The sequence below is a fragment of the Hemicordylus capensis genome, chromosome 1 (genome assembly GCF_027244095.1).
Source record: "Hemicordylus capensis ecotype Gifberg chromosome 1, rHemCap1.1.pri, whole genome shotgun sequence".
NCBI classification, from domain to species: domain Eukaryota; kingdom Metazoa; phylum Chordata; class Lepidosauria; order Squamata; family Cordylidae; genus Hemicordylus; species Hemicordylus capensis.
In genome coordinates, this window is record NC_069657.1 from 368240523 (window position 1) to 368264048 (window position 23526).

The 23526-nt window shown below is 42.8% G+C and overlaps 1 protein-coding gene across 1 annotated transcript; it reads right to left on the minus strand.

Annotated features, from left to right (window-relative positions):
* Positions 1–1125: 1125 nt before the first annotated feature.
* SOD2 (superoxide dismutase 2) lies at positions 1126–16780 on the minus strand. The gene is made up of 5 exons (XM_053294476.1): positions 16417–16780; positions 12280–12482; positions 6402–6518; positions 3589–3768; positions 1126–2100 (listed from the first exon to the last, which is right to left on the minus strand). The coding sequence occupies exons 1-5, from the start codon at positions 16443–16445 to the stop codon at positions 1955–1957; spliced, it is 675 nt and encodes a 224-aa protein (XP_053150451.1). The 5' UTR covers positions 16446–16780; the 3' UTR covers positions 1126–1954.
* Positions 16781–23526: the final 6746 nt, after the last annotated feature.

Below are 23526 nucleotides of genomic sequence, written 5' to 3' on the forward strand. Positions count from 1 at the left end.
GTATTTGGATTCCTCCCTCAGGGTTCATGGTAGCTCCCTCTCTGATTGCAAAGGAGGGATTTGTTTCACTCACTGCCACCTCCTCCTGCTGAACTAAACTTCTCTTGGTCTGGCCTCTCATCAGAGGACCCCAACCCCACCTCACCAATGTGCAGTGGGCAAGTTGTAGACCACTTTTTGTCATTTTTTCTTGTCAAGTAACCCATTATCTCAGTATCTTCAGACTGTTCAGTGCCACACATCCCACCTCTACATCTTCTTGCTGCCTGCACCTGGAACCAAGCTCCAATCCACACCATCTGAGCTATATCCCACTAGGAGAACTGGGAAAAGACCACCAATGTACTGTGGATGGTTGATCCACTGATGCCAGGCTTACTGAAGCTGACATGTTGTTGTGGTTGCTGCTTTTATGATCCTTTTGGCTGTTCTGCAGGCTAAAATCCCTGCTTTTATGAGGTCAGATGCTTCCAAATGCTTTACTTGTTCTAAACATGAAGTTTGACATTGTGGGAGGGATTGGTTTCATCTGCCCCAACTTGAAAGCACAGAACTATACATACTTGTGGATATATCATGTACCAGCACAGATAAGAATTTGACAAGATCATAGCTGGGAGTGCACTAGTTTGCTTGTTTACATACCTTCACGGAGCTGGGGGTGGAAATCCACCCCCAAATCCAGATGAAGGTTATGTATAGTTATAGTAAGCCACAACTAGCTCAAATAAAACTCAATGTAGCTTTAGAATTAGCTAATAAGAGTGCTTCCCTTAGACATTCAGGGTGGGTTAATACCTCAGAAATATGTTTAAGGTCCTTGGCTGACATCAAGGCTAATGTTTTGCATGCTCAACATTTTGCGAACATACAACAGGGGAGATTTTTGCTGATCCTCCCTTACTTCTGCAGCCCTCTGTGCCTCCTGAAAACATGTCCCTGAAGGACTGTGTGACCCTCTGGACAGTTTTGGGAGGCAGAAAAAAGGGGTGGGGGGGATAAGTGAAAATTACCCCTTCCTACTGTGTGTCTGAAACGTTGTTCAACATGCACATGAGTCTGGATGCCAGCTCTTGAATTTTAAGTGGCCTATCACAAATGCATTAAAAGCATACTTTTAATAACTTGGTAGTTATTTTAGATTTTATTTTGATAGTTCATACTTCCAACATTATAGTACAGAAGAGGAAGCAAGACCAATATCAGAAGACAATTTGATTTCCATTCATTAATAGCATCATCCTCTGGAAGTAACAATGAATGGATACTTCCCATCTTCAGTAACATTTGAAGACAAAAGTATACATATTAAACACCCTTAAACAAATATTCTATTTCTGCTGCACCAAATCTCTTCGGTTTTCGAACATGAAATTTATGAAGGATTTTTTCTCTCTCCTTTTGCAAGGGTAGCAATTTCATGAAAGCTAACCCTTAATCTTTGGAACCTGTAACACACGTTAGGAATAGAGACGTAGTGATGAACAAGTGTTTGCCAAACCTGTCATTAGGAAGACTATAGTAGATTGCTTTTTACTCAAATGCTGTCCAGCTCTGACAGACATGCTTCATTCAGCCTTTCATGAAAGCTATTTTATAAAATGCTCTGGAAATGCTACTAGTATTTATCTCCCTTTGACTTTAGTATAACGAGTTTTCTTCTTTCAAGGGTTCCCTTCACAGGGCCAAGTGTCAAACCCACAGTCTATCAAGAGGAACTTCAGATATAATCCCATATTGATGTTTTAAAGAATTACACACTGGATAAAGAATTTGTTTTTGAACAGCAGATTAGCAGCTACAGTTTCACCATATTAGACACACATTTACCTCGACTGTGAAGAGCTTATGTTTGATGTGCTGGATCGATTAGCAAGTAAGCAGTTGGACATTACTATAAAAATAATCTGATTCACACTAAAGCTCCTGTTCCAGTTTGTGCAAGAATTTTGCTCTACTTTTTGCATGCTGCATATCTTGAAGACACATTCTCCCAGTTGATCACATTCCAGATGGCTTTGAGATAGTCAGGTCTAACATTTTTATACTGAAGATAATATGCATGCTCCCATACATCAATACCTAGCAGGGGAATAAGACCTGGGGGCGGGGGGAGACAAAAGGAGAGAAATATATACAGTTTATTTGGCTAAAAATATTCTCTTTTTTTTTTTTTTTGCTTTAAATTTTTATTGATTTTAACAATAACTTGAAAATCTCATTACATCCAATTAAACAAAAATTGACTTCCAGCTCACCAATCAGCGCGAATCACTAACTATACAATTAACCCTTGCTATAATAATTCAAAACATATATCCTATATCTTACCAAACTCGATTTTAGTCTACTCAACCTGCTAATATTACTAAATTTCAAACCCTGTTGAAAAATCAATATTAGGAAAATAGTTCTTTAGGTACAGTAAGAATGATTTCCAATCTTCTTTAAAACCTTCCAAATTTTGATCTCTTATCAGTACTGTAAGTTTACGGCTAAAAATATTCTTAAGTGTAACAGGTCTTTAGAGTATTCTTTTCCACTTTCGTCCACTTCTTCATAATTACTATCAAAACAAACATGCACCACTCAGTTCACAGGTATAAAACACATTCATTTAAAAATAAACTGCTCTTCTGATAGAAGAAGCAGAGGTTTCTTTTGCTCTGAATAGAGGCTGCAGTCTTCTAGCTACATATTTTATACAGCTTTATTACATGTGCCCAGTGCTGGGTGTATCTACAATTGTGGAAGGAAAAAAATGCAAAATAGATACAAGGTGCACAATTAAACTTCCTGAGAATGTCAGCTTTTGAAATGGAAAAAAAAAATGCTTGAAAAAAAGAGTATGGGAGATGTCTGCTGAACGCTTGGATGCCAGAGAGGTGTCTGATATGTTTCAGCAGTTGGGAACAACAAGGTTTTGGGGCCTGCATAACTCTTGTCCCACCCCATGAAGAAAAGATGAGGAATCAATTATGCAAAGTACTTTGCACACCCTACCCCTATTTTCAATTAGAAAGATGCCACAGCTATCAGAATCCAGCAGGAATAGCAATACTTAAAAGGGAGAAGAGGAAAAGAATCAGTGTCAACTCTCAACAGTTTTTTCTTGCAGCTTCTAATCTAGAGTGTTTTAACATTGGTCTCAAGGTATATTTAAAACAGCTGATAGCTGTTTACTTAAAGTCAGTGCCTTGCACAGTAACAAAAAGCCCCAGAAGTAGTAAGAACATAAAGGAAAAAAGGAAAGGTCAAGTTGACTCCTGACAACCACAGAGCCATGTGGTTTTCTTGGTAGAATACAAGAGGGGTTTAGCATTGCCATCTTCCGCACAGTACGAGATGATGCCTTTCAGCCCCTTCCTATATCGCTGCTGCCCGATATAGGAATTCCCCATATTCTGGGAAACACACCAGTGGGGATTCGAACCGACAGCCTCCTGCTCTCTAGGCAGATTACATCCCCGTGGAGCCATTAGGTGGCTAGTAAGAACATAGCAAACTGGTTGTGCAAGAATTCTCCACTTACTGCAACAAAAAAGTGGTACCTCTAGTTTCAGGAAAACACAAAGTAGGGAGACTCACCTGTGGTCCCTTGGAGAGGGTCCTGATTGGAACAAGCAGTAACCTGCAGCCGGCCTTGTTCTTTGTTAAAACCAAGCCAACCCCATCCTGAGCCTTGGACACCAACTGATACAGCCGTCAATTTCTCCTTGAAGTTCCCAAAGGAGCCAAAATCACGCATTATGGCTTCTAATAGCTCCCCTTCAAATAAACCATAATGCACACAAAACATCATTAGTTTTTCCATGAAATATTCCAAAGAACCATTTCAGATTAATCTGGAAATAAACAAAGAAAACAAATGCGTAACCATAGGCAATAAAACTGAAGTGGGCTCCCTCCACCAAGTTTCTGCCTTGGTGGAGGGAGCCAAATTCCCTTAGCTATTAATAAGTACTCAGCACTAATATTAACTATGGTTAATGCTAACCAGGCTGTCTCTTAACTAAGAGCTGATAACCAGCTCTAAACTCACTTCGAAAGGGAAACTTGGTTAGCAATACCACCACCATGCTTAGAGTAGGCAAGGGAAGGATGAAGGGAAGTGTAGGATTTGAGCCAGAGTGAGAAGGGGCTGAGCGGAATAAACATGTGTTCCAAGAGCCCGCTGATTATTTCTTAACTAAGGCTAAACATTCTGCAGCATTATGTCTGCACTGGTCTTGAAAGTGGATCCTTATCCATTCTCTTACTTTTATAGCATTTGGTACATTTCAGTTCATACTGCCCTAAACAACTGCTACAAAGATTAGTTAACTTTGCCCCCAAACTATATATTCTGATGTTTCCCTAATAAATTTCATTCTCATCACTAAGGTTCAAACACACCATCCAACAGAATGACCCAACATCATATCTGGACAAACATCCCAACCCATAGAACACAGTAGGCTACACATGAACAAACAGTAAACACAGCTCCCTCAGGGAAGCAATGCATAGTCATCCATACTCTAGTGCAGTTCTGTATGCGGTCTTTTGTTTTCTCTATGCAATCAACTTCTGCATACTAGAATGGGAAATCTACATGCAAACTCTGGTTTCGCTCATGGATTGCATTTGCCACATCAAGGTATTTGTATTAAATCTTATAAAATTTGGACTGATGTTCACAATCTTCATCATAAATAATAGTTTGTAGGAAGCCAGTAAGTTTGTTTACAGTACAGGCTGCCCTTGTTATCCACAGGGCTTCCATTCTCGGCTACAACCTCAGATAACAGGTCAATGGGAATTGCGGGGTTAGGTTCCTGGAGCAGGAAAAAGCGATTTAAAAAGCAGAAAAGTGAAATATGGTCAGGAAATGTAGGACCAACAAGAGGAAGTACTTTTTCACACAGCACATTATGGAATTCTTTACCATGGGATGTGGTGATGGCCACTAGCTGGGATGTCTTTAAAGGGGGCTTAGAAAACTTCATGGAAGACAGGTCTATCAATGGCTACTAGACTGGTAGCTATGGGCCACCTTCAGCCTGAGAGATGATGCCTCTAAATACCAGTTGCAGAGGAAATACCAGTTGCAGGGGAGCAACAGCAAGAGAGAGGCATGTCCTCACCTCTTACTTGTGGGCTCCCTAGAGGCAGCTGGGGCCACTGTGTGAAACAAGATGCTGGACTAGATGGGCCTTCAGCCTGACCCAGCAGGGTTCTTCTTACGTTCCTAAATAAAATTCTTTGCCATATGCTCCAGGTTTCCAAATGTAGAGCAATGCCCCCCAAAACCCTGAATTCCACCAGTTTTCTGGGAGAGAACAAAAAAATCAGTTTTTTAATCATGGGAAATTTTAATTTTTAAGAGCCACAAAATGGCTTCTTCCAGCAAAATGGTGGCTGTAAAGAACTCTAGGGGTCATTTCTGGCCACCCAGGAACCCCAGATAGTTGCATTTTAACCATTTTTGTATCCGCAAATAAAGAGGCCAGGTCTCCATTGCCTGACCACGGATACGCGAAACCACAAGTGCAAGGACTGAGGATAACAAGGGCCACCTGTATCAAAGTTAAACATAATGGAAGCTAAAATAGATAACCAACATCTGATAATATACAAACTTTACTTAGAATTCAGCCTCCTCAAGTTATCACTGGAGCTCACTTCCAAGTAAAGGATTAGATCTGTGTTAAAATGCTTAAAAATGCAACTCATCAGGTAGCTAACCTGATGCTCACTACAAACTCATCATAGTAGAATTTATGCTAGAACAAGTAGAATGGATTTGCTTGCCTACAGCACTTTGCTCCTTTTACCACACACTCCATTAGGATTGAGATGCATTAGGTTAAATCAGAACTCAAAGCTATTAATTACCAGTGCTGAAGGATATATGTTTTTTCTAGCTGACTAGAACAAAAAGTGAGAATTCCTGAGAAACAGAAGTTAACTCAGACTATATCCATATATCCTTCAAAGCTTTTTTCAATGACCTTCTTTAATGTGCAATTGAAAGTTAAAAGTTTAAAAACTTAAAAAACTAAACAACAGATGTATCAAAGTAGCAAACATTTCGATGTAAGACATCATCCTCAGTACTATACAAAGGTGGCTGAGTCTTGTTCAAATACAACTCCACACAATGATTCAGCTAAAGAACTAAAGGCAATATTGGTTGATTGCCTTCAGTTCTTTAGCTGAATCATCATGTGGAGTTGTATTTAAGAACTCTTGTATTTAAGAACTGACTGTTTTCAAACTTTTGACTGTTTTCAAACTTTTGACTTTCAATTGTGCATTAAAGGTCACTGGGAAAAAAGTCTTGAAGTGTGGAAATGCATATCTCATCGCCCTTATGCCGTCTTATATCCATATACTACAATAAGCCATTGACTACAAACCTTTAGGCTCCCCTCCGCCATTAGGAGAAAGGTTTGTCCAGAAGATAGTGTGATTAATGTGACCTCCACCATTGAACTTCAGAGCAGGTTGAAGAGATACTTGCACAGTAACATCCCCTGGAAATGTAAAGGACAGAAAATTACATGCAGCCACCACCACACTAACAACCCAGACCTGAGACAGAACACTTTACTTTTATTTACCCCAGAGCAGTCCACTTATTTAACAGCAAAACTTTGAAGAAACCAATTGCTGCTTACAAAGAAAACATATGTTGATAAAGTAGACAAATAAGACTTTCCACAAATATCCATAAGAACTGTACCTTGAAAGAGAGAATGGTATATGTAAACACACTATCTATACTACACACTACCAAAGAGTTCAGTGTTCCTATAAAGAACATAAAGATTTACTGATAGTCCTTAACACTGAGATACATTGGGCCTGAGGCAGACCATAGTCTTTTTTCAAGAGAGTTGGAATCAATCTGAAAAAGGGATCATTGCTTATGAAATGCACACCCACTGTTGCCGCAGGTAAACAAGTGTTACAGGCTTTTATATTGTTTTTTTTTCCATTTCTGAACAACATTCTCCAATATGGAGATATAACTGTTTCTAAGTCCAGATAGTAATAAATCGTTTACTACAATGTTGATTTCTATTTGCAATTTTTAATCCTTTCCAGCTTTCCCAACTTGGGAGGAGGGAGAACTGTTTAGGCACTTTTGGCTGCAGCAGTTTAGATCTGATAAGAAAGAAATGCATATATTTTAATTTCCTCCCAAATCTCCCCCCCCCCACTGAAAAAGGCCTCATTTCTTACCCTAGGGCTTCAAAATGTCTGCAAGTCTTATATCTGTAGTTTTCTGGCACACACAGAACATGAGAAGCATGGCCATCTCTAGACTTCTGTGAACTATCAGGCAAAATGCTAGCAGTCACACTTTCTTTGCCATATCTTCCTTTAAATATAGTTCCTCCTTCTTAAACATGTTACCTTTCTACTTTAACCATGCTCTTAAATGAGTCCATATGGCCCCTAGATTTAGATCTAGGGAATCAAAGCACAAGATGTGGCATATTTTACTTGCAGCTAAATGAATCTTGGAAGAAAAGTAAAACCACTAGAGGTCTTCCCAGCATTAATGAGTTGCATTCCGAGTGGCAAACATGCAACAGTGGAAGCCGTTTGCCCAGGCCCCTCCAAATCCTCCCTACAATCAAAACCCTCAAAAAGTCATTCTTGAGGGGCAATGGTATGGATGGCTGCAAGGAGAGGGGAGATTCGAAGCAACTGGGTAGACACCAGGGGTGTGCGAATCAGTTTGGAACCGAATAGGTTCAACTTGGAGCTGGTTCAGTTCTACAGTTCAGAGTCGAGCCGAAACACCCCAGACCGAACCGACCCCGGCTGTTTGGGGAATTGTGTTGGTTTTTTTAAAAAAAAACTTCATTCCCCCCCCCCAACTTACCCCCTCTGGAGGGGTTCTCCGAGGCTGTGGGGGAGGCAATCCACAGAGGTTCTCAACTCCCCCTGCTGGCCTCCGTTATGCACCCATCGCCTGGTTCGGAGGCCACCACACATGCGCAAATGGCCCTTGCGTGGCCAGGTCAGGCCAATCAAGGGCCATTTGTGCATGCATGGTGGCCTCCAAAATGGCAGCTGCGCTGGGGAGGAAAGGCCCAGAAAGGGCCACAGACCAAGCGAACTGGGCGATGGGTGCATAACAGAGGCTGATGGGGGGGGAGGGGAACTTCCGTGGACCGTCCACCACCTCGGAGAAGGCCCCTGGAGGGAGTAAGTTGAAAAAAAATTGTTTTAAAAAATTAACCTTTTAGTCCGTGAATCCCCCCGGACTAGATGGGGGAGGGGGTTGAGGGGGTGCCAGACCCAACTCGCCCGGTCTGGTTCAGACTTGAACCGGGCCAGCCAGTTCCGTGCACATCCCTTAGTAGACACCCCTTTCATGAGCAGAGCTCCATTAACAGGAAATGTTTCCACGTAGTTTCTGGGAAATCCTCCCTCTCTCTAGAAACCCCCCCCCCACACACACACACACACACACTGCATCCCATACTATTGCCAAGGGTCCCTCAACCCTCAGTTACATTTCTGGGGCTGCAGGGAAGTCAGCTTGTGCTATTGTACCAGTTTAGATGCTACCCAACGTGTTCTGGGTTACACTGTGTAAGAATTCTGCCTTGTGTACATATTTCTATGGCTGTGATCCTAATCTGTCTCACTTGGAAATAAATTCAGTTAAGGTCAAGTAAATACAATTATGATTTGGAGTATTAAGCTACTTGATTATGTGATTCCGCAAAAGGTCACAAGCTTGCAAAAAAAGAGATTAGATGAGTTTCAGATACTTTTGTGCACAGTGAGCAGCCCCACGAAAAAGAGGGGCTTTGTGCGCATGGATGCCATTTCAAGATACACACATGCGCACACACACACTACACATGAACAGCTGGGAAAACTTGAAGACCACATTGTGGGGCATTTTACTGCTGCTGTTGCTCAAACCATATCTACGAAGTTGCACACTACACAAGAATTTTTCCCAATCTCTGCACCTTGTCTGGATGCCTGGAGCTCAACGCTCCAGTATTGCCGAGTCCACCCTAATCAAACTAGCTCCAAAGGGCTGCAGCTCCTGCTTTCCTGGCCTCTTCACCAGCCCAGGGTAAGGAGGCAAGCCTCAGCCCTGCTGAAGAATTAAAGGGACTGCTTGGAAGCAGCACCAGATCACTCAGCAAAGGCTGCCCTCTCAATGAGTTCTGGGAAGTGATGCTGGTACAGCCATCCCCATGCAGACTGTGCCACACAGTCAGCTTGGGGAAGAGAACAGTAGCTGCACATAAGACTCTTAGTAGGGGGAACAAGGCTAACAATTGAGCACAGTTCTGAGAGCATCCCAAACCAGAAAAATGAGCAAGGGCGAAGCTATGCTGCTGCCTTCTTTCCCAACCATACCTTAATTCAAGTAAATATGAAGCATGGATAGATGGATAGATAGATCAATAATACATGAGAATACGAATACCTGCTGAAGCAAACTAGACTCCTGGACAGCAACTATCCTGACCCTGCTATACTGAAAGCAGCAGAAAAAGAGGTGGCTATGAGTGGGCTCCTTGGAACTGGGGCAGACAATATACAAGCAGAAGTCTGACAAAAAAATAAATCCAAAAAACGATCATGTCTAAATTGTTCCAGTTACATATACTTCCAAACTATATTGAACAACATTTTTTTGCTTTGAAATATGTCCAACTACGAATGTTAGACTGATTTGTTTTTAGGATTCAGAATTTAGACTTCTGTAATCAGATACAAATTTTCAACGTAAAATGAATTTCCATGCATCAGGCCACTGAATTTCCCCTGAAGAAGCTCAAAAGCTCAAAGTGCTCTGGACTTTTTAACACTGTTTACTACAATAAATCTGCAGGGCACTCATTGACAGTTGATCTTCTGCTCTACATAGCTTGAGTAAGACTCTTGCTTGTAGGATTACGTTATCTTCTGGCTGCACAAGATGCAACCAAGGGCAGTTTGCAAAAAGCAAGGTTGCAGACACCAGACAAAGGCACGCTTCTAAGTTTAAGTGCACACAGCTACACTAATATACTTTCCCCCCTTATCCCAATAGCACATATGGAACATCTGAGCCAGTCACTTCTCTCTCAGCCTAACCTACTTCACAGGGTTGTTGTGAAAGAGAAACTCAAGTATGTAGTACACCGCTCTGGGCTCCTTGGAGGAAGAGCGGGATATAAATGTAAAAATAATAAAAATAATAATAATAATCTGCCATAAGTCTTCCGAGTTTCCATCTCAGCAGCTGTCCTCCTAGAACCTTCAGATTCAGCTCTCTAGAGTTTAAAATGTAGTGTGGGGATTTGGCACTAAAGCAGTATAAGAGGAAAACCACCACTAGTGAACTGCTGATACTTCTCTTCTACATTTATTTTTGAAATAAATATCATACCAAATCCCCAAACTGAAATGCCAGGACATTTCAGAAGGAGCTCGGGCATTTTCTTGGGGTAGCTTCGGGAAGGAAATATCTCAGAAATAGGGATGCACATAAATACAAGTATAACTCTGGGTCATAGACAGGAAGTTCTTCATAGTGCTTAATTGCACACACCATAATCCTTATTTGAAAGAGGTATCCAACAGATGTTACACAACCGCTTTAGCCTAAATCAGGCTTTCCTCAGAGTGATAACATGAAATTATCGCTAATACAAATAACGAATTTGCCTCTCTTGATTACATGAACCCAAAGACCCTGCCAGTCAAAAACCCCTCTACATTTGCTATTAAGATCACTTTAAGTGATTAAGAGCCCCTGGTGGTGCAGTGGTAAAACTACCGCCCTGTAACCGGAAGGTTACAAGATCGATCCTGACCAGGGGCTCAAGGTTGACTCAGCCTTCCATCCTTCCGAGGTCGGTAAAATGAGTACCCAGAATGTTGGGGGCAATATGCTAAATCACTGTAAACCACTTAGAGAGCTTCGGCTATAGAGCGGTATATAAATGTAAGTGCTATTGCTAAGTGCTATTGCTATTTATTAAAAAAAAATTAAAAATATTATTTCTAGCCTTATCTACAAGATTCCCATATCTCTTTCCAACTATATGGTTCTTTATTTAAAAAAACAAAATCTGAAAAACATAAACAAGTAAACTTGAGTTGTCAGAACTTTTTAAAGTGAGTTCCCTTCAAAAATATATTCCTGGGGGCTGGGGTCCCTCAGGAGAAGATTTTAAAAGGGGAAATCAACAAAAAATCGTCCCTCCTTTCCTTACATGAGCGGAAGAGTTCCACTCCTGCTAGTACTAGTCTGGTTGCTACCTGTTAAAACACATACCCATAACCCAGACAGATGCCCACACCCACCCTGAAAATTGAACTCCAATCCAAAGAAATTCAACAGAAACTAAATCAGGGAAGCAGCAGAAAATCTTGTTGAAACAGGGTTTCATGACAACACTAGAGCATCATCAAAGTAGATGCCTGGTGAATCTCCTGGGGAAGGTTGTTCACAACGCAGGAGCCACTACTGAGAAGCCTCTGTCCCATGTGACCAAATGCATCTCCAAAGGCCTAAGTTATCTTATGAAATGGGAAAATTCAAATCAGAGATGGCCCGTCAGTTACCTTGATCCCAACTGTTTAGGGCTTTAAAAGGTAATCACCATCACTTTCGATCACAGCCAGAATAAAATGGTAACCAGTGCAACTGATGAAACAAGGTGTAATTACGCTATGAGGGTCATGTGCCCATCAGGACCCTCACAGCCAAATTCTGGATCAGTTGACACTTCTGAACAATCTTCATGGGCAGCCCCAAGTACAGCTTATTAATCTGATTGCAACGTAACAAGGTTGTGGATAACTAGTCAGGTCTGACAAAGTCAGAAATAGGTACAACTGGCACACCAGCCTAAATTGGGCAAAAGTGTCCCAGATCAAGACAGTTACCTGGGCATCCAGAGGCAAGGCTTGGTCTAGGAGCACTCTCAAGCAACAAACCTGAGCCTTCAAGGAATGTGCAACCCTATCCAGACCAATGGTAGGTTGTCATATCATTGTCAAATCAGCAGTTCTGATCAGGAACTGACCAGAGAGCCAGTCTTTTGCCCAGATTTAATTATCTCTAGTGTTGCCCAAACCTAAGGCTCCACTGATTGGTGCCAGGTACTTTTAAAATGCATAGGAAGAAGATAGCACCTGTCCCAAATGACTTCTTAGTTAAAGTTGGGACAAGAGACAACAGGTGGACTCAATGACAGGCATGTGGCAGCAGCTCTAGAGAAAGTGTTAGGCAACACATACTCTGACATATACCCATACCTTTTGCCAAAGCTTCTTTGTATTTTTCTTCTGCAACATTCAGATTATTTACATATGCAGCATGATGTTTGCTATGGTGAAGCTGCATAATTTCTGCACTAATGTGGGGTTGCAGAGCACCATAGTCATAAGGCAAGTCCGGAAGAGTGTGCTTTTGCCTTGATGCCAAGCACGCAAGAGGCATAAGCAGTTTAGTGCCATTTCTGAAAAAGAAAAGAAAAAATGAAGTTTCAATAGCAACCCTTTCCTTTCCATTTCACTTAACTATACTAGCTCAAATTTTTAATCTGCCATGTTCTTTACAATCTTTACCGTTTACTTACCCTATCCTCATTGCCATTTTTCCCAAATCAAGGCTCAGAGCAAGTCAGAAAAGAATGTCTTGTCCAAGGCCAAAATGATGGCAACATACAGCTGAAGGTTTTATTTTATTATTATTTTTAATCTAGGTCCCCTCGATTCAAACAATGCTCTCCATACTCTAGTCTGTACCATACTGGTTGCCAGTTATAGCTTTGGTCATTCTTATACAGAGGAATACGAAGTAGAAAGAGAAATCTATGTGTGAAGTAGGGAGAGTTAGAATAGTTACAGTAATTGCTCTGTGAACAACAAGTGGTTTAAAACTAATATTCCTGAACTATAGTACCAAAATTGCTATTGAGTCACACTAGCTTTCCTTTTGGATCACTAAACTACTGGTAGTGGACAGGGGGCACGGGGCAGTATGGTGCAAATAGCAATGATGGCTTGGATTTTAAAAAAAATTGGCTGAATACCACAATATATTTGCAATAGATCATGGGTCCTTCTGGTTAAAATTTGCAAAGTATGATTTTATAGTATCAACTGCCTATTTGCCAAGCTCTGTTAATATGAAAGGCTGCTCCTCTGATTTTGGAGTATTAATTCAAAACCATTAAAATATCTAAGAATTTGACCACTATGCCTTGAAGTACTGTTGAAATTCAGGATTTGCAAAGCAAGGATACAACTTTCACCAACAGGCACCACAAGTGCATGCACACCCACCCACGCCCCCTTAAAATAAAAGAATGGAGGAAAATCGACATTTAGCCACTTTTTCTACAGTGAGGGAAATAAGTATTTGATCCCCTGCTGATTTTGCCCGTTTGCCCTCTGACACAGAAATGACCAGGCTATAATTGGAATGGTAGGCTTATGGTAGCTGTGAGAGACAGAACAACAACAAACAAACCCTCAAAAGCCCAGTGCCCAAAAGTCAGCGATGGTTTTGCATTGTAGTGAGGGAAATAAGTATTCGATCCCTTCACAAAAGATGTCTTAGTACTTGGTGGCAAAACCCTTGGTGGCAATCACAGAGGTCAGACGTTTCTTGTAGTTGGCCACCAGGTTTGCACACAACCCAGGAGGAATGTTGTCCCACTCCTCTTTGCAGATCCTCTCCAAGTCAGGAAGGTTTCGAGGCTGATGTTTGGCAACCCGAACCTTCAGCTCCCTCCACAGATTTTCTATGGGATTAAGGTCTGGAGACTGGCTGGGCCACTCCAGGACCTTCATGTGCTTCTTCTTGAGCCACTCCTTTGTTGCCTTGGCTGTGTGTTTTGGGTCATTGTCATGCTGGTATACCCATCCACAACCCATTCTCAATGCCCTGGCTGAGGGAAGGAGGTGCTCACCCAAGATCTGACGGTACCTGGTCCCGTCCATCGTCCCTTCGATGCGGTGAAGGTGTCCTGTCCCCTTAGCGGAAAAACACCCCCAAAGCATAATGTGTCCACCTCCATGTTTGACGGTGGGGGTGGTGTTCTTGGGCTCATAGGCAGCATTCCTCCTCCTCCACACACGGCGAGTTGAGTTGATGCCAAAGAGCTCGATTTTGGTCTCATCTGACCACAACACTTTCGCCCAGTTCTCCTCTGGATCATTCAGATGTGCATTGGCAAACTGCAGACGGGCCTGTACATGTGCTGCCTCGAGCAGGGGGACCTTGCGGGCACTGCAAGATTTCAGTCCTTCACAGCGTAGTGTGTTACCAATTGTTTTCTTGGTGACTATGGTTCCAGCTGCCCTGAGATCATTGACAAGTTCCCCCCGTGTAGTTCTGGGCTGCTTTGTCACCGTTCTCATGATCATTGCACCTCCACGAGGTGAGATCTTGCATGAAGCCCCAGACCGAGGGAGATTGACAGTTATTTTGTGTTTCTTCCATTTGCGAGTTATCGTGCCAACTGTAGTCACCTTCTCACCAAGCTGCTTGGCGATAGTCTTGTAGCCCAGTCCAGCCTTGTGCAGGTCTACAATCTTGTCCCTGACATCCTTCGACAGCTCTTTGGTCTTGGGCATGGTGGTGAGTTTGGAAGCTGAGTGATTGCTTGCTTCTATGGACAGGTGTCTTTTATACAGGTACTGTAACAAGCTGGGATTGCGAGCACTCCCTTACAGAGGGTGTTCCTCATCTCAGCTCGTTACCTGCATATCGTGAAAAGACACCTGGGAGCCTGAAATCTTGCTGGTTGATAGGGGATCGAATACTTATTTCCCTCACTACAATGCAAATCCATCGCTGACTTTTGGGCACTGGGCTTTTGAGGGTTTGTTTGTTGTTATTCTGTCTCTCACAGCTACAATAAACCTACCATTCCAATTATAGCCTGGTCATTTCTGTGTCAGAGGGCAAACGGACAAAATCAGCAGGGGATCAAATACTTATTTCCCTCACTGTATATGACCCGCATTAATTTGTCTATCTTTTCTTCAGGGAAAGAGAAAACAACAACAACAAAAAAGGTCAGGTGTCCAGTGAACAACTAATGTTTCATTATAAGACCAATTATGTTGGTGGGGAACAGTAGCAAACTAGCAATAGCACAGCATAGCAATAGCACTTACATTTATATACTGCTTTATAGCTGGAGCTCTCTAAGCGGTTTACAATGGTTTAGCATATTGCCCCCAACATTCTGGGTACTCATTTTACTGACCTCGGAAGGATGGAAGGCTGAGTCAACCTTGAGCCCCTGGTCAGGATCGAACTTGTAACCTTCTGGTTACAGGGCGGCAGTTTTACCACTGCGCCACCAGGGGCTCATACTGGCCACAGAGTTCATCAAGATAGAATAAAATAGTTATAAACCAGCTTCAACCTATGCCTCCAACACAAGGGATCACTGGGACTATTATTTATATATTTATTTTGGAGCAACTCTTGTGAAATCTGCAGTTTCTATAGCAGAAAATTTCACTTTCACCACATGGAGAAATAATTGTGCAAACACTCATTGCTGAAGATGAATTAGACTTTTAATACTGGGGTTAGAAATCTCTTTTCCAAAAGAAAGTGTAGAAACTTTCTTTGAGCTTTTACAAAACACTTAGCTCTTACTATCTACTTGTTATTCACACCATCATCTCTCTCTCTCTCTCTCTCTCTCTCTCTCTCTCCGTAGCTATAGGGGCTCACCTCCTCCCCAAATATAGGGGAGACTATTTTAATCATGCAAGACAAGACGCCACTGACAAAACTGGCTTAAGAACTTAATTCCTAAAAAGAGATACATCAGATCTCAAATCTTCCTAGAAGCTACACTTTGACCTGGAAAGCTTGTCTTTCTAATCCCAGTTTCCCTGATACGGGGGACTGTGTGTCTCCACTACCCCATTTAGTACAAGTCAAGGGCTACTAGTCATGGTGACTACATGCGATTTAATACCAGTTGCTGGGACAGCAGGAGCAGGCCAGCGAACTGCCGACATGTCCAGCTTTCTGGGCTTTACGGGGGCATCTGGTTGTGGGCTCTTGTGGGGGAAAGCATGGTGGTGGCCCACTCCAGATGGACCCTTGCGCTGATCCACTGGGATCAGAGATCTCTGGCGTGCAGAAACGTTTCTCCCCCCCACCCCACGCTTCTTATGTCACGCCTGAATCTCAACCCCAAACACAGGGCTCCTGGTTCAACTCAAGCCTCGACTTCGAGCCATGCTGCTCGCCCCTCCCCCCGGTTTCTATTTCGCCACATTCGCGGTTCCGCACATCACAACTAAGTTCCGGCCTCCTCCGCTCAACACCCCCCCCCCACCCTTCGCTCCGGACAGGCCCACCCCTGCATGCCCTTGGCCAGGAGTTCAAGGGCTTCCGCGCTAAAAGGATCTTACCTGCCCCGGGAAGCCAACCGGCAGAACATCGCGGCAGTGGCGCCTCGAAGGAGCAGGAGCAAACGAGAGAGAGTCTGCAGGGAGCAAACGCACCTTCCCTCCACTCTTCTTGGCCGCCAAGCAGTCACACTCGCCCGGACTCGGCCTTGCAGCGAAGCGCCTGCGCAGCGCCACCCTTAACCCGCCTCTCCTAGCAGCCGCTGGGCTGGGCGCGGAGGTTATCTTTCTCTGCCCGCCACTAACAGGGGGGGCCTGAGGCCGAGATAAAGCGGCAGCGGGGGCGGGAGGGTTTGCCTGCAGCCTTCTCTAGGAGGGTTTCTAATGATAACCGTGGTGTGTCTTGAGCAGTTGTTGTGCTGTGGACGAAAACAACCCTTCAGTTCCCCGAGTCCCAAGCCTTGTTAGGTTTTAAAGGCAAACGCTCTTATTTTGCTTTGTGCTTGGAAGTGGCTCGGAAGTAGGCTTGTCCTGTTCAGAGATCTTTCCTGGGTTTCTTGTGAAAAAGGGGAGGGCACATCTTTTAAAACCCTACATTTTTGTCTGGGATTGGAAAGAATTCTCGACAGTGGTGGCTGTTTTGTACATTTTCCCCTATAGTAGTTTACGTACTACTGTGCAACATTCCAGGGCGGTTTTGTGCAAAAACATTTTTCCTATTTTGCATATACATCTTTCAAATACAGTTGTGCTAGAGCACACTTGTGCAAATTCTGTAATTCTGCAAGGGAGTTGTGATAATCATGCAGCTCCCTCTCACAATTTCAGTGCAAGGTGCAGCAGAGCAACACTCGGACAACAACAACAACATTTATATATCGCTTTTCAACAAGAGTTTCCAAAGCAGTTTACAGTGAGAGAGATGGATCCGTGCCACCTAACAATCTAAAAAGAAAAGTAAGATAGACACAATCTAAAAAGAAAAGTAAGATAGACACCAGCAACAGTCACTGGAGGGGTACTGTGCTGGGGGTGGATAGGGCCAGTTGCTCTCCCTGATAAAGAGAATCACAACGGCAAATATGCAAAATAAAGATGACAGTAAAAAGTTCAGGTGAGGAATGAAAGAATCTATATAAAGTGTTTAACAATGGTCATTTTATAAACTATTAGAGCCAGCATGGTGTAGTGGTTAGAGTGCTGGACTAGGACCAGGGAGACCCGGGTTCAAATCCACATTCAGCCATGATACTTACTGGGTGACTCTGGGCCCGTCACTTCTCTCTCAGCCTAACCTACTTCAAAAGGTTGTTGTGAGGAGAAACTTAAGTATGTAGTACACCACTCTGGGCTCCTTGGAGGAAGAGCGGGATATAAAATGTAAAATACATATAAATAAAATTAAACATAGCTTGACTTGGAATGATCTCTGCCCCCAACTTGGTGTACCCTATTTTTGCCTGCAGTGTATCTTTTCATCAGTGGCCACTTAGAACATCTGTAATACCACTGGTTAGGAACCCATAGTCACCAGTTAACCCTTGCATAGTTCTGCCTTCACCGGTTCTACAGTCATTCTGTTTCTTTCCTTTGACCACAAGCGTGTCATATGGCTGAAAACCCTCCCAAGACTGAAGGTGTTGTATCAGGCAATGCATATTCTAGAGAAGCGGGGCTGCAACAATGTCACTAGAGAACAGGGGGCTCTCTCTGTCCATATACTTCACAGTTAAACCCAGAGGCCCACCCACCCCCTAACTCTAGAGATGATCCAGAAAGGAGGGGAATGCGTTTCCTGAGCCAGAGAGAGCCAACCTAGCCAGTCAGCAGCACTTTTGTCAGAGAAAGGATAAGAATATGCAGCTTTTAAACATTGGCACCAAGTACCAGGAAAAAATGATTAAAATTTATTATTGCAAACTTCCCACTCAAATTCCTGGACATTTTATATCTGGGTTTAAACTTCTCTTACATCTTAGACAAGATATCTGATTCCAGGACTGTCCAGACCAATCCTGGAGATGTTATTACCCTAACTGGGAGTCCATGGAGCTGTTTAAGTACATATAAGTGCTTTAAGCACTAATTAAGCCCAATTCCAATCTCCCATGGTCCGGTAAGGTGATTGAGAGGGTGGTGGCTGACCAGCTCCAAGCGGTAGCAGAGGAAACTGATTATCTAGACACAGCTGAAACTGGCTTTAGGGCAGGCTATTGGGTGGAGACTGCCTTGGTTGGCTTGATAGATGACCTTCCCCAGAGAATTAACAGTGAGACTCTGCCAGTTCTTTTGAATCTCTCAATGACTTTTGATACCATCAACCATGGTATCTACATGAGACCTTTGGGTGAGGTCATCAGGGGATTTGGTGCTGTGTTATCAATATGCTGACACCCAAGTCTATTGCTCCTTTTCGTCAATGTCAGGAAATGGAATTACCCCCTTAAATGCCTGCCTACAGGCAGTAATGGGCTGGTTGAGGATAATAAACTGAAGCTGAACCCAAGCAAGATGGAGGTGCTCATTGTTGTGGGTAACAATCTGCAAGACAGAATAGAACTTCCTGTTCTGGACGAGGTTACACTCCCCCAGCAGGAACTAGTTCATAGCTTGGGAGTGTTCTTGGACTCGGGTGGCACCCTGGTGCCTCTGGCTGAGGTTGTGGCCAGGAGCACTTTTTTCCAGCTGTGATTGATTCAACAACTCTGCCCTGTTTCTGGAGGAGAATGACCTGAAAACAGTGGTACACCAGCTGGGAACCTCAAGGTTGGACTACTGCAATGCATTCTATGTAGGGCTGCTTTTGTATAGTTCAGAAACTTCATTTCAAATGTGGCAGCCAGATTGGTCTCTCGGGTATCCCAGCAACCACATTATGCCTGTTCTTAAACAGTAGCACTGGCTACCAATATGTTTCCAGGCAAGGCACAAAGTGCTGATTGTTACCTTTATAACCCTGAATGGCTTTGATCCAGGTTACCTGATCAAACACTTTTCTCTATAAGATCCGCCTCACTCATTAAGATAATCAGGAGGGGTATGTCTTTGGGTGCCACCAGTTCATCTGATGGCCTTGTCACCCCTGGGTTGTGGAATGCACTCCCCATGGATATAAGAGGATTATCTTCCTTGCAGGCTTTCAGGAGAGCCTTAAAGACCCATCTTTTTAGCCTGGATTTTAACTATCTAATTTTAATTTTACTTTGGTTTAAATGTTTTTTTAAAATTTTTAAAATTGCTTTATTATGTGTTTTTGATTTTAATGTAAATCGGCCTGAGCCACTTTAGGAATGGCGGTATATAAATTGGATTGATAGAAACTGGTCCCAGTCAGCACCACTGCTGTGTTTTATAACCGACTGTAGTTTCCACACAGTCCTTCAAAACACAGCCCTAGGGACAACACACTGCAGTAGCCTAAGCTGGATGTTACCAGGGTCTGAATAACAATGGCCAAGTTCTCTCTGTCCAGGAAAGGCAACAGTTGGTACACCAGCCTTAACTTGTAGAAGGTGCCCATGCCACAGAAATCCTTGGGTATTTAGTGACGGAGTGTGGGAGCATCCCCAACCTACAAACCTGATCCTCTGGGGTAATGCAACTCCTTGAACAAATTACCTTCTCACAGAAGCCTTTTCTTGTTAGGACTAAGCTTCAGTTCAGGAATGTCACACATACTTCTGCAGACAAGCACTGAGTGAGAGCACTTTCAGAGGGGATGGCTAGCCAGCTCATTTCGATGGCTAGCCAGCTCATTCCCCCCCCTCGTGTTGTGGGGAGAAAGGGGCTGTAAGACCAGCATGCTGATGATAGCTCATCCCAGGTTACTTTCCCCAGGACTTTTATGGACACGTTCAACTTGGAAGAATGAGACAGAACCTTGACACATGGCAGATGAGCCATGGAGCCAAGCAGTAACCCAACGAACCACCTTCTGAGACCAGCTTTCCAGCAGAGTTGCACTGCCCCGTTTCTCTTGCAGCATTGGTAATGCCTTAGGGAAACAAAGGCAGTTTCTGTGCCAAAACCCAAACTGATCCAGATAATCTCATTCAAGAGTGTCTGGAGTTGCACAGCCAAACACCTTGCTCAAGAATGGGCAGCATGAAGTGTCATGGAGGAACAAGCAACAGCCATATTATCAACCATAAGCAGAAGCAGGGGGCTACATGACATTCCTATAGATACCAAATCAGTCCGAGGGAAGGAGAGGCACAATACATTTGTCGGTCTCTCATTCCCACCTCTTTTTAGTTTGACTTTCTGGAGTCTTGTGGGAAGTTTGCTCTGAAAACCATTAGTGGGTAGCATTTTTGTTTTCTAAATTGTTCAAAATCAAATAAGAAATACAGGATATGCATATCCAAGTCCAGAAATGAAGTATATCCATTCTTATTCTGTCTCACTTTGGTATGCAGAAAAGGTATGCATGCCACCCACACCCCAAAGGCACAATTTGGAAATTGAAGCAGGGATCCTGTTCTAATTTTTTTTCAAAAGGAAGTTTCTAGTCCATGTCTTTGACGAGAGCCTGCGGGGGCGGGGGGTGGGGAGTATGGACAACGCCTGTTGACATTCCAAGAACTGAGTGCGGGGCATGGATGGGAGTGTGGGGGAGAAAAGAACAAGCTTCAATGCTCTGCACAGGTTATGCTGGTCAAGGACTGAAATAAAGACTATGCCTATGCCTGCACAGGCCTATGTCTTTCCTCCCTGGAATAGCAGACGCAGAATTCTAGGAAATAAACCAATATATTTGCTTAACTCATACATGTAACCATGAAGTCAGCTTTTTAAATGTAGAAGACTGAAGTTCAGAAGCATCGAATATGCACAACTCTGGCAATTTCATTAATAACGCATTGACCATTTTATAGAGCTACAGTGACAAGCAATTTTGGGTGGTGTGTTTTTTAAATCAGTTATTGGATTCTAGATTTAAATTCTCATTTCAAACAGTTAAACAGTAATTGTTATTAAGCTGCATAAGTTGGTTCAGACTTCCAATGGTCAGGGTGCCTTATCTAGATCCCTAGCAGGCTCTCCCCTACAGTTCTTCCCTGTCCCTATTAACTTACAGAGTGACTCCTACCTTCCAGGCTGCAAAGTATAATTACACAAATATGTACCACAAAATGCCAACTTTCAGATTTGTTACTAGCAATTCTGTCACTGCCCAATGCCATTTTATACATTATTGAACTGATTAAAGCTTTTTTTTTCTTGAACAATATTCATGTTCTAAATAGACCATGGATGTGATGCAGAATGGAAGTATTATTAATTTAAAATATTGGGCAAATGTGCCAGCTTCAGACAGTCAACCCCATTGGAAAATGGTCTGTAGAACACAGTCAGAAGATATACTGACATAGGGTCTCTTACCTTCAGAAGAGGACTATACTGACACCTGGTTTCATTCTGGAACTTGCAAGCTCAGGAGTTTCCATTTTACAGTTGCTTTAAATTTTACTTCATTCCGGAGTTCTTATATGGTCCAGAAAATACTATCCAAGGAGAGTGAAGGGTCCTCTAGAATGGAAGTTGAAGGGACCAGATTTGTTCTTCACCCAGTGGCAGGCAATCATAAAGTTGAGTGTTTGAAGCAGCAACCAATATTGTGCAGCAATGTTGTCTGGACCATGTTGATGCCATCAAGGTTAGATTAAAAGATTGCTTTCCTCATATGAAGATTTGTGGTGAGTTTTTGTCTCTTTAAAATCAAGTTGATAGCAAGACATTGATAGAGTTCAAAGTAGTTTTATGAAGTTTGCATTCACATCTCAAACAGGACTACTACAGCACTAGCAAGTGGTCTGTACACTACATCCTACTTAGCCACTTATATTGCATTGTTCTATTTTGTCTTCCATTCTTGTCACTTCCCCCCATTGATTTGCCACAACCAGTGACTTTGAAAGATATGCAGTGCTCTTCAGACAATGAAGGTCACCAAGCTGACCTTTTTCACAAGACTGGAAACATTTTGCTCAGTGTACAATAAGGAGTCTAGGTTTTGTAAGGTTTAAGTTAAATGCTTCTGCAACATATAACCATTATCTGCTCTCAAGAAAGAATATCTAACGTATTCCAACAATTGGAAGCATGCGCTGATGTTGAAATATATAGACAGCTTGCTTTGGTACCGTCAGGCTAGAGAATGAGACAATTTGACATGTACATTTGAAAACATTTTGTTCACAAACTCCTCCTCCATCACTCAAATTATTACCAAGCTGAACTGAAATTTCACTGTGACTTCATTTGATATGACAATTCTGGTTGTTAACTGAATCCAAAGGAAGACAAAAATTTAGATATTAACCACAAGTTTAGAAGTAAAATTATTCCATGGAAAGCATTTCACATATAAGCTCTCCACTTATAGCAATAGCAAGAGAAATACAGGTAGGTGTTACAGCTTTGAGTACTTTTCAATTCCCCTAATAAGTGATTGTTTCACTTTTATTCAACAGGATAGTTTATGTCAACATTAGCTCCTCCAAGTCCCCTGCCGGCCTCCTGAAGGATAGTATGGGCCGGCTGCAGCCCAGGCTGTCCTTCAGGATGACAGCAGGGGACTTGGAGGAGCCGCTGCTGCTACTATCTTTGCCGCCTCTGCAAAGGTACAGAGTACCCCTTCTCTTGCCACCCCGCCCCTTTACAATAGGGAATGCCCTCTTTACTCATAAAGGGAATCCATGCCAGATTTCCCTTTGCAAGTATAACCCTGAACTTGACCAGGTTTGGCTGAACCTGGAACCACACTGGGCCAGTTTGAATCCAGTCTGGATTCAAACCAAACCGGAAAAACTGGTTCTATGCACACCCTTAGTGTAAACTCACTCCAAGTTTAAGATCAAAACTGAATAGTAATGGAACGTTATCACACCATTGTCGACAATATTCTAAGCACAGCTATGTGTTTTGTGAGTAGTTCCCTGAACATGGCAGAGATATGTATCTTTTCTTTAAAAACAAAAACCATCTGGTTTAGTGGTTAGAGTAGCACCATATAAGAAACAGGTCATTTACTGATAAGAGCACTGTAAGGCTTAGCAATGGATTTCCAAGAGTATGTTCTTGCTTATTACATCTCTAAAGATCTCTACGTAACCTGGCAGTAAAGAGAAACCCAATCTGCAGAGGACAAATGCAGGGGGACTGAATAAA